Source organism: Channa argus, chromosome 1 (assembly GCF_033026475.1).
Source record: "Channa argus isolate prfri chromosome 1, Channa argus male v1.0, whole genome shotgun sequence".
Classification (NCBI taxonomy): domain Eukaryota; kingdom Metazoa; phylum Chordata; class Actinopteri; order Anabantiformes; family Channidae; genus Channa; species Channa argus.
In genome coordinates, this window is record NC_090197.1 from 22,422,293 (window position 1) to 22,440,625 (window position 18,333).

General features: G+C 38.1%; 1 protein-coding gene across 4 annotated transcripts; it reads right to left on the minus strand.

The window, feature by feature from the left end:
* Positions 1–320: 320 nt before the first annotated feature.
* On the minus strand, positions 321–17,420 carry nt5c1aa (5'-nucleotidase, cytosolic IAa). Of its 4 annotated transcripts, none has more exons than XM_067507766.1 (8): positions 17,179–17,420; positions 16,825–17,041; positions 14,029–14,073; positions 12,387–12,554; positions 12,151–12,280; positions 6,318–6,440; positions 3,538–3,722; positions 321–2,943 (listed from the first exon to the last, which is right to left on the minus strand). In XM_067507766.1, exons 2-8 carry the CDS (start codon positions 16,978–16,980, stop codon positions 2,587–2,589), a joined length of 1,164 nt encoding a protein of 387 aa, XP_067363867.1. In that variant the 5' UTR covers positions 16,981–17,041; positions 17,179–17,420; the 3' UTR covers positions 321–2,586. The 4 variants fall into 4 exon arrangements, with proteins under 4 accessions (XP_067363867.1, XP_067363875.1, XP_067363857.1 ...); XM_067507774.1 differs by having other exon boundaries at positions 17,155–17,420; XM_067507756.1 differs by having other exon boundaries at positions 16,825–17,420.
* Between the last annotated feature and the right edge of the window lie 913 nt (positions 17,421–18,333).

The following is an 18,333-nucleotide window of genomic DNA, read 5'->3' on the forward strand; positions in this document are numbered from 1 at the left end:
GGCGAAAGAGCTACATAGAAATTAGGAAGACATAGGAGAAGAAAATAATAAGGAAATAACTCAGCATCATTAAAGATAACTTTAATGTGCATGGGGTTCTTAAATTGCTGTCCAGGGATCATTTCCTCACATTTTTTATTGAGAATAAAAACAACATGAGCTAAATGAAGACCAATTTCTTCTGCAGGTCATTTATCATTCCAGTGCTGCCACTCCATGGTGGCCCAAAGGAGTGCACGTTGCTGACTCTCTGCAGGAGTTAACAGTATGGGTTCATGTCATCAAAGATATGTTGATTTATAAATGAATTTAACAAGCACTAAAATAAAATCTTGATTTATTGTTCAGGTACATTTTTTTTATTTTAAAGCCATTATTTTCAAAAGGGTTAAAGTCATCACAAACATTGCTTCATCTGCATTAATCTGTTCCTGAATGTCGCCTTAAAGTCCAGACTGCCCTGACTGATGAGCTCATTCTGCTCAAACTTTATTCTCCGGTAACTCAGCTGTCATTTTAGGCTAAATGACCGCCAAAAGATACATCCGTTTAATTATGTGTTTTGGCTGGGAAATTAAACCCACGGATTGCTTGTCACTTTCCTGAGCGCCTTAGGCCCCAGAAGGATGATGAGGTGTAATGAAGCATCTCTAAGTATACACTAGGTGGAAGATTTCTGAGGACTTGCCAGCGGTGACAGAGTGATGTGTAGTGGACTGACATTTTCAAAAGGCCACTGCTGCCAGGTTGACAGTGAAAGACAAATCTGTGCTGTTTATTCAAACATAAGTTATACTGTGACTGAAGAAGGTATTGATTACCAGATGTACTTAAATTGCTTCATTTCATAGAATCAATCACCACTTTGGCAGAATGTGACCTGTAGCCTTGATGTGCGGGAGAAGGCAGAAAAATCCATTCATGAACAACTTTGAAGAAGTGCAACACCTGTCACATGGGCTGTAATGACTTTATCTTTATCATTTTAACCTGTGTTTCATCAGCCTCAAGTGCCTAGGTTCATCAGCATGACGACATCAGAATTCAGCTGAATCAGTATCAAAAGTGTTGCACTTATGATTTGTTACTGGTTTGACCAATTTATGTTGGTGCATGAACTGTCACAGACGTCTGACTCTAAGTGCATTGCGCTGCCGGCATTAGAGACCCACTGAAACTTAAAACTGCCTTATGTTTGGATCAACTGAATAATAAAATAGTAATCAGACATTCAGTAGTATAAGATACAGTAGTTTACATTTAACATGTATGTAATGAAGAAAGAATGGTGGCAATAAATCAATCAACACATTTTTTTTTTACAATTTTTGCATTTAAAGTAATATAATTAAGCCACATATCACCTTCTGTTTTTGTCAGGATAATAAATGAATTAGCATTCTTCAGTACAATGAAATACTGTCTATTTAACACTTGTATGTATCACGAGAGCTGGGTACTGGATCAAAACATGATTCCTATTCACTATGAAAGCTGCTCTATGTCTAATTATTCACAAAAAATGTTCATTCTTCCAAATTCCTTGATGATCCTCACCTTTCACATTATTGCGCCTATGTGACATGGGCAGTAGTGATCTCTGCTCGTGTCGCTCTGCTCTACGCACACAATAATTTTTTTGACTTTCCAAATGATACTGGATCCAATTAGTCAGTAATAAAATTAAAAAGTTAATTCATGGAGTTTGTGATACTCAGAAAAATGTATTCACTGTTTTATAGCCACTCTTTTTACAGAGAAAAATCCTTTTTGGGCCGGTGTGCAACATAGAAGAACCACCACTGGCCACTACACCAACATTTGCATCCAACAGCTGCTGATGTTCAAAGTGATGAAGGGACCACCCTGCCATTCTGCAAAAACAGGGTCATCATTGAAACTAAGGCACCAGATAAAAAGGATGGCTTTCTACTGTATATATTTTTTCCAATAATAGTAAAATAGTAAAAATAATGTTGCTATCTTCTGAAACATACAACACAGTTTTTATATAGCTTCAAACAATCAGTTTTACATTCTTATGAAGTCAAACTTTAAAGTTATTGACACATAAATAATCACTAAAACCTTTAGTATCTCTACATTGTGCTTAGGGCTCATTTATTAGCAAAATCCCGTGCAGTCTCTGTACTTTTCTTAAACAGGAGTCAGTGAAGCCATTCATTCGATTCAGTGAGGATGTGTCTTCTTTATGAAGACAAGTGTTAGTTAGTCAGGTCACCGTGACAGTCAAGCACCATTGAAGTCCCTGCATAAAGAAAGATTTGACAAAACACTCAAGCTTTGAGTAGACTGAGTTGACATGTAAAGCTGAAGGAAACTTGACTTCTACCCAGGCCTGTATCTGACTGCTAGCATGATAAAGTGATGAACACATAACAAACGCATTGCTACAGTATGGAAATGATGCATTTCCACACAGTCATACAATACACCAATAGTTCATCTTCCCATGCTCTCTGAAAGCCTTCAACTTCTCTTTGCTATTCAGTTTCATCCCTTTCTTCTTCCATTGTTCTGTTTCTTGCTGGATGATTTTGCTTTTGGCATCTGAAGTCCAACTGTTTACTTTCCCACACTGGGGTTCTTTTTTGTGTTATGATGTTGAGCAACGCCATAGGGCACATGGGCAGCAACGGTGCCCATCTCTGCTGCTCCTTCCACATGGAACATCTGATCGTCGAAGTAGATGTGAGGCCTGATCTTCTCTAGTATTGGGCCCTTGGGTGCTCCTGCCAGGAACAAAGCCTCGTCAATCTCTAAGCCCCAGGCCCTAAGAGTTTTCAGTGCCCGGATACCGGAGCTGGCTGCACTACGTGCTGTGACCAAGTAGGTCCGGATAGGACAGTTCAGGCGCTGGCCTTTGGCATAAAACTTTTTCTGGAGCTTCCCCAGTGCCTCTAGGAAACCCTTTAGGGGACCCTGCCAGTGAAGAACAGGAGACATTATGATAAAGCAGAGCTGGAGAGACTGCGTATTCTCTTGTGTTTCAATGTTTTGTTTGTGTATTTAAATGCTTTGCATCATTAGTTTTTAATGCCCTGTCAAGCCACATCTTTGTGTGGATACAGTACAAGCAAACTTTTATTGAATTAGAGCCATTCTATTGTAATGTATCACAGTGTGAAGCCTGCAAAGCTAACAGCTAATTTTATAAATTGCTGGCTGTCTAACAGAAGAATGCACCAACTGACTGCCAATGCATTTTGAAACCATTTACCATATCAGTTTGCATAATTTATTCATGAATAATGAGTTAATGAGATTGATTTTTATCAAGAACATTTGCATAGTTATTTACAGACAATTAAGGCTGCATAGAAATGGCAGTGTGTTGTTACAAAAGAGAGTGGGCTTTAAAGATCACTTGCATTGTGTTGCCAGTTTTTTTTTTCTAGTATAAATTAAAAAATCAGCTCTCATTCTGTCTGTGATTTGTTTTCCCAAAGTAATTTTAGACCATCTGGGAAAAATGCTGAGAAAAATGTGCAGTGACTTCCACTGAAACCAACATACATGATCCAGTAGCGTGTCCTCATTGTCCCTCTCATGTTCAAAGAACTTGTCCAGCCCGTGGGCCTTGAAGATTCGCTCTGACTCATCAGAGAACAGGACAGCATCACCGTCAAAGGCCACCCTTAGCTGGGACTCTGATACCGCCGTCATCTTCTCCGGCATGAACATAGTGGCTGCTGCGATGCCTGAAACCAAACAGACAGATGTCAGTAGGAGGATGTTTAATAATACATTGGTGGAAGGCAGTTAAATAGAAGTGGTGACTTCTCTATAATCTACACTCTGTTTACTCTACTTTATTACTTTTAATTTGACTGCACATCACTGCACACCACCTCACTTCCCTTTAACAACTCTCCAGTATACTTTGATACATGTCACTTTCCTTCACAAAGAACCCAAAGTGTCCAGTAGAGGGCGCACTTTAACCCACTTCATGCCTGCTGACCTATCAGTAAACTAAAATTATTTAGTTTACTATTATTGATTTTTACAATTTTCCAATTGTAAAAATCAATAAAAATGAAAGAGGACACTAGTGAGCAAAGCCATACTGATTACACTGTATTTTAAACCCAGACATCCAAGAAACCGTGTTCAACCTGAATAATTTTACACCTGATCAGATTTTGGATCTGTCACTGCATTTCATCACTTCATTTCCTGCTAGGATTAGAGTCATAACCAATAAACCAATCAGAACATTTTTTAATAGTGTAACCAGTGCTGGTAAACTCCTGTTATTCCTGTCATGACCTTTAGCCTTCAGAAGTATTGGCAAATCTCTTTCCAACAAATTAGGACCTTCTGGGCAAGGATAGATGATTGACTGCCTGACTAAGCAATCATGTTGTGTAAGCTTGTACTATAAGACACATAGAGAATGACCCTGGAGTCACCTTGAGACCTGCAACAGTTAATGGCCATGCTGAGATCAATCAGCAGTCTGGTTCATTTTCCTTCAGATTGCAACACACGGAAATTGTTCAACACTAGGTACTGCAGGTTGTTTTCAGATCCAAATGTTTTAAATTAGTTTGCAATATGTTTTATCCTTGTGGCTCTGCAGGATTTTTCCCTTCGTTTAGGTTTTAACCTTGCACTTTCTTTGTGACAGCAATAATGTGACACACTGAACTAATGTAAACCTCAAGTTGTCGCCTCAAGTCTCACACATTTCGCATCAATTTATTTGGTTTTCAGGTCCTTGTTAGCAAAGCCTGTTAACATTTAGTATTTCGTTGGCAGAGAACAAGCTGTGTTTTTGTATATTGAATCATTTTCAGAGCTACAGCCAGAGCAAATGGGTTGTTATTGCCTGTCTAGTATTTCCTTTAGTGTGTTTTTGTATGCTGTGACAAATAAGAATCCATCAAGCAAATACAAAGAGAGGAAATAATTAACATGCTGATTTATGGTAATATCACTGCAGCATAGGAGAGGATGTCAGTCACTGCTACTTATTATGTAAACAGGAAGAACTACTCATAATGTATACTCCCAGTGGTGGAATTAAACAGTCTAATGTGTTAGAGGATTTTAATGATAATTTAGTTTTACTGCCTTTAGTGGAAATAATATATACCTGACACACTACTGTCATTGTTGTGATCAGACTTTGGAGGATATTCTAGATTCTAAACAGCTTTATCAAACCTGGGATAAAGCTTCTTTTGAGGTTGCTGAAACCAGAGGCACATTTCACTAGATCATTAAAGTGATTCCCCCAGTGTTGCTTTTAACACATTTGACTGATTGTAGGAGAGGTCATGTCTGTAACCTGTGCAAGATGGCTTATAAAATGTATGTGTAAATTGTGAGAAACATTTTTGACTGTGTGTAACTATGTGGGTATCATCTTAAGGTTATAATGTGCATACATCACATCTAGATATGGCAAAAGACTGTCTGAACTGCCACAGGTGTCAGACACCTGCAAGTATCCATACGTGACAAACTACTAGAAGTGCAATTTTGGCTTTTACTGCAATGTACTAATTGAAAACTCTAGAATAAACATAGCTGTGGTGCCGATTACAAGAGAAAACAGCAATTTAGTGGCATGATAAAATCTGTAGTGGGTACATATACACTGGTACACACATTGGCTATAAAAAATGTTTTTGGAAGACAGCCTGCTCTAGGCAGAGTCATGCATGTGTCATGGTCTTTTCACTGATGGTTGTATCTGTACATTAAGAGATATTTTGTAACTTGGAAATTTGCATGTACTCATTCAATGACTTCTGCTTTTTAATCAATTTTTCAATGTAGCTTGGAGTGTTGTTTTGTCGTGATGGTGTAGATTTTAGTAACATAACCTTCCAGATAAAGTATTTATACAAAAGAGGTGATGTTCATTTTTCCTATTGTGTGATTTCTGAAACTAGATGACTACAACAGTGATGATTTATTTAAGTTAATTTAAAGGGGATGAATACTTACTTACCCACTTTTTTGCAGTTGCATGTTTTTGATTAATTTGGAAAACGTTGATTAGAGGTCTTTTTTCACTTTGTAATGAAACAAATTTTGAATACTGTTGTTTTGTCAATAAAACCTAAATTAAAAAGAATATGATTCAATGTTGTAAAAAATAAATAACCTAAACATTTCCAAGAGGGTGGGTGGCACTGTTATATTTGTATATCAATACTTTAGAGCTAAATACAAAACTGAAATCACACAAACATCACACAACAAAAAGAAAAAAGAACCTACACTGCTATCATATGATTCCTTGTAAAGAGCAACAAAATGTTGTGTATGCATGTCCTCACCTTCAGCTAGAGCTTCCCTGACTTTGACAGCATCAGCAGACAGATACAGATTGGTTTGCCAGGCCTTCAGGTAGCCAATAGGACTGCTTCCCCCAGTCATGCAAAACCTCTCAATGAACAAGTCTGGGAACAAGTAGGAAAAAAGTTTTCAGTTTCAGTTTTTAGTTTCAGTACATTGCTCAGTGGTAAATGCCAGCACACAGTGTTTTAGCAGCATTGCAGATCTATTACAGCATTGGTACAAGTCGTATCACGTGTTTATTTTTATTTTTACACACTATAAGATGTGGCCAATGTCAGGTGATCTTACAAATTATTAAAATGTGTTATTACTTCAGTTCATATAGAAGTCATAGGAGGTGAACTGGTGGGGTGAAGATAATAATAACATAATAATGAATACTTTAAATGTTTGGAGGGTCCAAAGAGGGGTTAACTAGAAGTAGGAGGAAAGGAAGGGACTGGTGACGGGAAGGAAAAGATATTAAGACTGGTGGGAACAGTTTTCAATTTTGGCAGAGGGAGCCTCTAAACTCGCTGCTGTAGCCTGATCCAGAGAGCAGCAGAGAGACGCTATGTAGTGAGCAAGAGGAGACTGATATTAGGTAATTAGATCTATGATGACAGTGCTGCAGATCATATCAGAACACAAATGTGATAGAATGGGTTCAGGGTTATATTGGAATCAGATCCAAGTTAGATGGAAAAACAAAAAGGTGATTGTGGGTCAGAGATTTCTGGGTTGATTATTAAATGACGCTATAAGAAAAGGAACTTGTTTTGACTTCACTCACATTAAAGGGGCACTCCAACAATTTAGTGCTGTACTGCTAAAAACTTGGACTACGTTTGAGACACTTAGTTTAAAAAGCAAAATTTAAAGCAGGAATCCTAATTTTTAGCATAGATCCTACATTTGCACTGATAGCATCTGTTTATTAGACCTATACCCTTATACAAACCAAGAAAATGAGATGCTTTGCTCATTTATATTTGCTCATTTTTAATTTGATGCCACATTTGGTGACACATCTCTTAAAAGTTAGGACAGTGGAAACAAAATACTGTAAAGTTGTTGCTGCTGCTTACTCTGGGACTGAGCTCTTTTAAAATAGACTGAGGTGAAGTGGAAAACTGTCCTGTGGTCTGGCAATGATTGCTGATGAAATCATGTATGCCACATTAATTTGGTGTATTATGACGCGGCAGCATTTTGTCAAAAGAAGAGGTGATGCAATACAGGTGTAAAGCTCCTGTCCCAACTTCTTTTTTATATTTGCTGGCATCAATTTTAAAAAATGTAACAGATTTAGAAATGGTTGCATTTTCTTTTTATTTACAATTTGCAAAACCTTTCTGGAAATGGGTCCAGCACTTGTCCAAGACCAAGCCATGGTAACCCTGATGACATCACTAGGACATCAGCAGGGTCTTTTAGACATGACAAAGTTCAGTCAATAAAAAATTATACAGCGGATTTCAGGCTGAAAAATATTGAGCATGACTAGTAATCTTTATACGAAATAAATGTGTCAGTTGGATGTCACTGTATGTGCGTCTTTTCATAATTATGTGGTGATTTGATGCAACTGTCTGCATGGCAGTGCAGAAATTAATTATCCGAAATAATCTGTGACTCCTGACCAGAGGTCGGTTTTATCAAGACCAGCTTTTGAAGGAGATGAAGGCAAAGAGATTTAACCATTTTCTTCTTGTTTGGGTGTTTGTGCCGAGGTATCTGTATAAACGCCCTGAAAATGCTAATGTGAACAACAATAGGATATGCTTTGTTTGTACAAACAAACACTGCCTCCTCTAATGGAATTCTGGAGTCAAGCATGAATTATGGTGGAAAATTGTTTCTGAGACATGGTGATGTATCAAACACGTTTATATTTTGTTTGACATTTTTTGTTAGTTTCCACACAGTAGTGATTGCATTTGGTGTATTGTATAGCAGCCATTTAATTACACAAAAGAAAACTTGTTAGGATGACAACAACAGAAGCAACACTTTCATTAACCATGAATCATCTGCCGGAAGGCTTTGGCCATAGAACAATAAGTATTCATCACCAAATAACAAGGCAAACTCTGACTGAAGCAAACTGATTGTATCTAACTTTACTGCAAAAGGGCAAAAGTTTTTAAATGTTTTAAGCAACTAAGACAGATGGAAGCCAACACAGAAACAGGATGAGTCAGAAACATGCCGGAGGCAGATGGAGACAAGAAACAAAGAGGCAGTGTTGCTTTAAGCCCCCTGAGTGATCTCTCCATCACTCAAAGACGGACCTCCACAGTTTTCCTAAATGGTTTATTTAGCTTTGTAGTAAGGCCCTAGTGGGTTTGACCCCCACACTGCTCTGCACCCTAACTTATCATTTCAAACCTCCCAAGCTTCCTCTGCCTCTAAGATGGGCGCTGGAGCGTGGGATTTACTTGAGGGAAAATGTGCTGGCCATTGATGTCCTTGTGTCTTTTTTCTTCCACATAATGTTTTTATATGATCTACAGTATTATCATAATAGATTAGATCTAAAACAAATATAAGAAGAAGAAGAAAAGTTCAGTCGCTTCAAAGAATGAACAGATTCTTAGTGCAGTTTGATGTTTTGCTCTCACAGCAGCTCAGGGTGAAATTATATATAGTAATCATGTTATGCATGTTGATTAGGGGCTGGCTCCAGTTCGGATTTTTAGGAAGCACATTAGCGGACCAGCTAGTCATTTTTGCCCTTAGGTACTATGTGTACAGCATATGTGTAGGCCGGTGCCTATAGACCCTCAGCCATCTAAAAGCAAGGATAGAGACTTTATATTGTGTTATAAATAACAAGTAAGCAGATAGTGACAGACAACGAATTAAATGTTTCTCTGAGGTGAAAAGCAAAAGAAGCGGGCAAATGTTTCTGTCGCCCATGATGGTCCATTGCTGGCCAGCACAGCAAGAGCTGATGATGAACAAACTCTTATCTGTGTGATATCAGAGATGCCATTTTTTCCTTTAGTTCTGTACGTTAGGTCAGAAGGCAGGGGACTATGTGCATGCATTTAGCCCCTCATGCAGGGAGCCACCAGAGAGATCTAACATGAAAGCATCTGGAAGGCCATGTGTTGCTTTGTTGGCTACACTCAGATCTTGTTTTTGTTTCAGGCCTGTTGGATTATTCCTAAATCCCAGAGGACATCATATGGCGTTCATCCCAGCCTGGAGCTCTGAGGATCTAAAAACATTTGAAAAGCTGAACAGGAAGTGGTCTGTGAGTAAGATGTCATCACAGGGTCTGAGACTGTCCCTGGGAAGGAGCCTATCAGTCAGCTGTTCATACACATTGTTGTTTGTCTATCAGCTGAGGTTTTGTCAGCGTCGGTATCCCAAGCAACTAGGATTATCTCATTATAACGTCCACATCCTGACATGTTCAAGGTGCTGAGTTTTGCCTAATGTCTTATACAATTTCTGTGTCTCTGTAAAGACACTGGACGTCATCCAAGTTTAATTCTTTCCCTGACTTTACTATCAGACGATTGTTCATACCAGTGTCCCAAGTCTACATGAATTTGCATTTGGAAGCAATATTCAACCAATTCCTTTACAAATTCTGTGTTTTCTTGCAATTTAAAACATCATAAAAGCATCATCATGTAATTGCATCACAATTTTTAAAAAATTTTAATGTGAAATTGGGCATTGTAGGCAGCAATAATCACATAAATGTCTGTGAAATCCTGGAGGGATTGATATTAATTGAGTTTAGTTCAATTGTACATAAAAAGAGCACCAATAAAAAGAAAACAGAAAACCCATGACAGGTGCAATTACTGGCTTACTACCAACCAGTCAAGTCACAGTTTACATGTATGTCACTTAGTTTATTCTCGAAGTGCTTGTGCCATTTCTGTAATGAAATTGCTTTAAGGTGTTTTTTCCAGAGAAATCAAACAGAATGGATTGAAAGAGAAGCTACACCAAAATCTAATCAGTTAATCCATGAGTCCATATAATTCCCATTCATGAGAAGATAAAAGATAATGTGGTAAGAACACTCTAGTCTACTTAAGATGTATATCTTATAAATAATTTAGACAGAATATTGAGTCTACTAAAAATGGGAGAAGGCTGTTTGGGGTTTGAGAAAGTGACTATTGTATTAGGACTAGATGGGTATGTGTGCCAATGTGATATTAAATACATAATAATAAACCAAATAGTAGTAAATCATAGAAAATAATTTTAGCATTTGTGACCATTCTTCCTTACAGAACTGCTTCAGCTCAGCCATATTTTTAGTACATCTGGTGTGAAAGGCTCTCATGAGCTGAATACAGCATCTGTATTGGGTTTGGGTCTGGGTCTGACTGGGCCACTCCAAAAGGTGGATTTTGTGTCTCAGAAGACATTCTATATTCTATATATTAGATTTACTTTGATGTTTAGGATAATTGTCCTGCTACATCAACCAGTTTCTTTTGAGCTTTTCCTTGTAAATTGCCACCCTGATAATATCCTGTAGGATACCTCAATAAAATTGGGAATTAGTTTTCCCTTCCACAATAGCAAGTGGTGCAGGTGCAGAGGCAGTAAAGCAGCCACAAAAAAGGCTCCATCCACTGTGCTTCACTGTTGGAATATTGTTTTAATGTTGGTATGTAGTTCTCTTTTTATTTCATACATTGTGCTGTGTGTTCGTACTAAACAATTCTACCCTTGTTTCATCTGTGCACAAAACATTTTCCCATTAGTGTTTACTCATTTATAGAGATCATAAAGAAAATCCAATCCAGTAATTAAAGTCAAGCTTTTAGCTGATACTCTACAGTCCTATTTACCTGTTTTAGCATTCTTAGGTGAACCTTAGGAAAAATCTTGGCTTTTCACCTACTCTTATTGAGAGTAGTCACTACCAAGGTGTCTTTTTTATAGACAATATGTATAACTGTAGATTGATGGATATCTAAACTCTTTAAGATTACTCTGCAACCCTTTCCAACTACATGCGCATCAACAAGTCAAGATTGTAGGTCTTCAGAGATGTCTTTTTGTGAGGCATGGTTCAGATCAGCTGATGATGTTGTGAATAGCAGACTAACCCTGTTTAAGTGTATTTATAACTTAAGGTAGTAAACCACACCTCCACATTCTCATCTCATTGACTGGACTCTAGGTTTGCTAACACCTCACTCCAGTTGACCTTTATATCAGAAACTTTGTGTTGCCATTACTTTTTCCACCATATTTTTTGATGGGACACAAAAGATCAGCACTGATTGTGTTCTGGCAGGTTAGAAATATTGTGTTTGGTAATATTTGTGACTGTGATGAAAATCAGATCACATTTCATGAGCAATTTATGCCAAAAATCATGAAGTTCCTGTCTCTTTTCTAACTTAATCATAATTGTTACTTTTGTTAGTGTTTCATTGTTTTCCTGCATATATTATTTTGTTCGCAAAAATGTATCCAGCATTTATTCCATGTTTTAATTTTTTATTAACAAATCAGACATTCAAGAACAGAAAGTACGCCTAGGGTAAATTTAAATGTAAAATGTTATTAGGCTACTGTGCAACAGAATGTGCCACAAGTGTTATTAAGAAGGTGCCAGTTGTAAAACAAATTGGCATGAGGTTATGTTCAGTTTATTCTAAGGTGAGTCAGATAATGATGTGTCACACTAAACAGTTAGTGTTTCTGATATTTTATTAACCTATCGTTATGCTGTGACTCCCTGACAGGAAGCTATTTAAAGCCACTGTTGCTGTTAAAATTCTCATGCAGCATCATTAACGTCGGCTTGATACTTTATAATATGATCCTTGTGAAACGTACTGTGATGGTTGATGGTGTTGATGAGCCGGATTCCTACGTGTGCGTGGTTGTACGTCACCAACACAATGTCAAACAGTTCTTCGCTTTGTGGGTACAGCTCCCGTAGACGAACGTTGACTGTTTCCAGAGCCTGACAGGATACAGGAGTGAGGAGTCAGGTAAGAAGCTCCAGACAGCACAAAAGCAGAATGTGTTTGTACTGGTTGTGTGCATGTGTATGTTTGTGTGAATTTGACCTTAACAAAGGGGAAGGCAGGTCCAGGGGCAAAGGGTTCATTCTCATGTTCAATTTGAAACCTCAGATACTCCTCCACTCCTTCCTGCTCATACACCTTCTGCTCACGCTCAGTCCGAAACAAGACTCGAGAAGAAACGGCAACAGTCACTGCATTCTCTGGCTTAGGCTGGAGAACACAAGAGAGACAAGTAAAATTGGTTTGATGAAGATGACACTGCATGCAGAACCATGTGATACATTTTCTGATCATTATGTTGATTATGTGCTATAATACAATTCAAGTATCTTGGAGGAGCAACGTACAGTGCATCACGAGTGGGGATGTTCCATTGGTAGAATGGTGTCATCTCTAATCATGAGAAAAGCAGGTGGCATTATGTTCAGCTACATATACAGTTCCAGCACCAGTGGAACTACAGAGTACAATTTACCTCAGGTTATAGGTACGTTTGGACTCTGTACAGTGTACAGAAATTACTGGGGTGTGAGGCTGTAGGCTTTATCACCTATGGAACATTAATAATATTTCTTTAGACAGCCTAACTAAATGATATACCATTGCAACATTCTAAGTCCAAATAGTCCAAAAGTTACTCATACTTGTGCTTTAAAGGGCAACTTCACCAATTCTTAAGTTTTAACCTATAGCTTTAGGGAATACAAATATAATAATGCTTCTAAAATACTTTCTGGCTTTTTAAAATATGTATATGTTTTTAGCTGGAAAAGATCCCCAGATTACATCATCTGAAGGAGTTTCTCATCATCAGAGGTTCAGATGAGTTCATTCCAGAAGATGTCATCAAGAGGAGTTCTGGAAAAGGAAGTTGGCCAAGACAACAACCTTTGCTGTATGACATCATTGGAATTAAAATAAATCCTGCAGATGACATGATGAAGTGGAGAAGTTGTTTAGCTCCTCCATTGCTAATATTTATAGGGACACAAGATTTCTAGTATCATTTACTCCTCAAACTACAACCACAGACAGCGCATTTAAAATCAGTGAAGCAGCCCTTTAAGTTTGGTGATTGGACCTTTACTTCTTCTTTACTTTTTTATGTACCCTGATTTGAACATTATTCTACTATTAAGCAAAGGGCCATTTTTAATATGCCTTTTTAAAGCATTTTAAAGTTGACACATGATTTAAGTGGGGGAGTTTTGAGTCAATATAAGCTGAAGAAGTCCTTTTATGGAACACAAGCCACTGGAAACATTAATGGGACAAATTTCTGTATCCAAAATATCTTCTTTTTTTTTCCTTTGAAATGGATTGAAAACCTAAATGCACAATGTGTTTTATTAACATCTTACCATATAGTACTAGCACACATAGTAGACTATGTCAAAAAAAAAAACTTGCATCTTTGGTTTACTATATTTTATAATTGCATTTTAACAATACCCAGCATGTAAGTTAATTTGCTCATCCAAATGAGGACTGTCCAGAAAAACACAAATCAACTTGACAGTGCACACAACAATTCATCAGGTCAGGTTGTTGGTTAGTACAGTGTCTGTGATCATGCAGGCACATCAACAGCCATCACAGAGGGGGTTAAAAGAAAGTGAAAGGGAAGTGGTAATGGTCATTCAGTAACCATGAACCCAACCTGATGATAATGGGACATACTTACAAAGAACACGCCTCCTTCCACCTTCCGGGCCCGTCTTCCTATCACCTTAGCAGAATGACAGTTTGTTTTTATTCATCAGAATGAACTGGCCACACTTCAAAATGTTCCTTAAAGGATATACTGTAAATAACCTGTTAGCAAGGCTATTTTTTTGCATTTTCTGATATAGAACACATGTAAGTCAGTGAACGCTGCTCAGAAGCAGCCATGTGGATTTACCAGACCTTTAGTTGTTATCCATTAGAGTCAGTTTACTCTATGAATAACATGTCACACAGTCTGGAACTGATCCCAGGGCAAGTGTCCAGTTCTTTGCTGTTATTCAATACTGGTAGTGTTAAATGCCTGCCCTCACTCAGTGGGTCCGTTACCCACTGGGAACGTATTGATCACAAGGGTCCTTAGCACAAGAGCCAACATTAACTGTAATCACCACCTACATTTCAATTTTATGGTGACAAGGTCAAGTGTGGGTAATTAAACATGCTGGGAATGAAGGCAAAACATTCACATGTGTTTTTTTAGAGTTGTACTTATGTATGTTGAAATACAGCATCAAAAGCACAAAAAAGAAAGTTGTTGTAGAAGCTGTCCCCTTCTCTGTTCCCTGCACAATATATTAATCTTGTCAGAGCTTTGCCCGATCAGCACGACTGGTATCTATGCATAGCCCAGATGAGTCATCTGTTATTTACATATCTGAGGCTGTGAGACATCCCCAATGAAAAGACGAGGTGGAAGGGATTTCCACACAACAGAGTGAGAAAGGAAAGTGGAAGGGGGAGTTTGGGGGATGAAAGTGTGAGCAGTGGCTGAAGGGGTTGAGGGTAAGCAGCAGTGGCTGATATTTATAGATAAGTAAAAGGCCAATGATGATGCAGTCAAGCCTTAGCAAATATGGCAACGTAGGTGTGGATCTGAACACACTGCCAGTTACAGCAGTGTTAATGTACTGTTTGATTGTCTTTTATTACTGCCAATATTGTCTTTTAATAAGAAACAAATCTCAATGTGTCAGAAAGTCATGACCACCGGCTCTAGAAATGTGAAAAATTAAAGGGAAAAATACCTGAAAGAAGCCAGTTTGATGAGATTTTAAACATGCTGCAAGCGTATCTTTCCATTCCTGTTTTTCTAATTATAAAATTGTTAATAGTTTTATATTTTTAAACATTTTTCATCACCCTTTTCTTTGACTAAAACTTTAAGTTAAATTATCCTACGTAACACCCATCATTATTATCCATGGTTTTTCTTGTGCATTTATTCTCTGGGATGTTAAAGAGCATGAAGAGTTGCTTAATGAATAATTTCTTTGCCTTTTCGTAAAATAAAAACAAAAGCATAAACCAATCAGCCACAACATTCATGGACAACGAGGTTCAGCATGTCCACTCTGAGCAGTCTGCCACTACACAGCCCAATACACACTAAAATATTATACACTGTGTACAACGGTGGTAGAAGTACACAAACCCATTACTCAAGTAAAAGCACAAGTATTAGCCTAAAATATGTAAAAGTAAAAGGACTCCACAAAAAAACTATGTATTTTTAACAATACTAATTATGGAAATTATGGCAAACATGTGAGGTAATAATTAAAAAATAAGGGTCAAAGGTTATTGTTGTTAGAGGTGAAGCAGATTTTAACCACTTTATTTTCTGACAGGTGGTTAATCCATACCGTTAGATGAGCATTTATTAGTTCATAATATTTATACATTAGAGCCACTAGATGGTGTTAATGTTATAGCTGATCAGTGTATGTTAAAAATACAGCATGGACTATACTAATTACTAATTGCATTATTAATTCCTACAGAGAGTCACCTCCATAAAAGCCCAAATCATCTCCATTACTTTAAATAATCTCATACTAACATTGTTAGGGGAATTAAAACTCTAAATATGGTGAATGCGTTTGTGCTGTCCATTAGGCCAGTCCCATATATTTATTAGAGTAATGTAATCCCTTAATATTTTTGATTACAAGTCAAGAATGTCAGTGCTGGTACTGAATGTTTACAATCTGAAAACACACTGCCATGGCTGCACTAATCCTCCAGCAGCAGAGATTAGTCAGCTTTTAGCCCCTGCACCTCAGTTATCTTTCTTCAACAGCATTTGTAAACTCTTTGTTGTTTTTCTGCCTTTTTTCTTTATTGTTTTATTTAATATAATGTGTTGCATTCAGTTGCAACAGTTCTTGTTCATAGTCACTTGAACTGTCTCAGCAGTCTGTCTCCTGATCCCATGGAAAATCCCAGCACGTCCTGTACAGTATGCTGGTGTCCTGCTATGCTAAAAACAGCACTAAACCTTGCCAATGTAAAGAGCGTGTAATTCTGTTGTAAAAGTCAGCTTAGATTCACCTTAACCTTTGCAAATTCAAATTTACTTAAAGTTGCTCGGCAAGTTGCTCTGACAAAATCAGATGTAAGTGAAGCTTAGAAAAATTACCTCTTAGAGAAACTAGTCACACACATACACACACACATACACACACACACACACACACATACACACACACACACACACACACACACACACCACACACACTGGCCCCCCTTGCCTGACCCTCTACCCCTTCTGAGCTACGCTTAGGGCTACATGTGAGCAACATAAACATTTGACTCACAAGAATAGGCTGGCAAAAGCAGCAGCAGGCCAGAGCAGAGGAGGACAGAGGGATGTTTAGAGGACATGTATTGTCCAGTAAATGTCTTAACAAATGGTCTCCGGAACCTGGGAATCTGGAAATGACATAACAAACAAATGGTGAGCAAGACTTACTGGTTCGGGATTGGACTTGAGGCCCAAGTGGTCTTGATTGAACTCTTCTTTATCTTCCCATGATTCCCTGCTGTCTCCATTGGAGGAAGGAGCAACTTTGAGCTCTTTCACTTGTCCACTATGCAACTGTACAGTGTCCAGACTCATCTTCACCATAAATAATCCCTCTTCATGTGCTCCCAAAGGTGCCCTGCAAACTGTCCTGACTTCCCGGGGTCTGATAAAAACACAGATCTTGTCTTAGACAAAAAAAGTGTAACAAATGAACAGAATGTCCCGCTACAGTCTGTAGCATTTATCAAGATACTCCCACATTGAAAACAGGCTTACTGCAGGAGTTTGCTGGGCTTGTACCTGCTCTGTGAAGTGCGAAGGTGTTCTTCTGTTCACTTGTCTGTATCCTTTTTTCCACAAGAGGATTATTCCTCACCACATACGATTTCAGAGCACATAAAAGACGCTCAGTCATTCACAACCACACTGTTCTGCATGCATACACACACTCTATCACGAATGCAGTCTGTCCTTTGTCAGTGTTGCAGTCTATGCACCAGTCCATCTGCTGCTATCTCTCTGGCTCTCTCTTTCCCCACTCAGTGCCCCCTTTCCCTCCCTCCTTCTCTTGCTGCCCCATTCAATCACGATCTCAGCTCCCTGGCTTCGGTCACTTCCCTCTGTCCAATCACAGCCCTGCTTCCTAATTCAGCATGTCCAACCAACACGTCTGCCCTGCTGTACTCTGTTAATGGTGCAATTTGCCCAAGAGGCTCATGGGACGTTCAGGCTCACACTAAGTCCACAGCAAAAAATAGCCATCGCGATGAGCCGTTTAATCCATAGATAAATTAATCGTTTTTTGTAAAATGGATTGACATGTACTAGGTTTTGCTTGTCTGCAACAGCAAATTGAATTAAACAGTGATTAACACTCTTATATTAAAAATATAGAATACAAATGCCCTCTTTACTGATCACAATTTCATTATTATGAAAATGTTGAAATTATCCAACCTGATGCGCTTAATTCCACAGTTTGATGTAGGATTAAATAGACATTTTTGTAGTGCAGTCCCTATTTGTATATATAAATCAACAATACTTTTCACTCAACGTTAGTACTTGACTTTAGACCAACAGTTAAAATTAAAAGTACTTTCAACTAAAACAACAATATGTCAGGCTGACAAAGCCCGTGAGAATGAAAGTAGTGGAGAGGGTGATGAAAGAACAGAGAGTTAAATTAGCCTAAAGGTAGCAGATAATGGATGTAACCTTCATTTAAAACCAAGGTTGTACACAGGGCTGAACACAGGGCCATTAGTGTCCTTATTTATGCATGTTGAATACAACACAGTGTCAGTGCTTAGAACAGCCAAGAGCCTCATGTTTTATTTAGAGATGGCTTTACAAATTCATTTATGTTTTAATCTAAGAAAATATGACACATGCCTAATGACTCCAAGGTCAGTGTTAGGGACTGGGGACATATACAGTAGATGCTGCTACCAG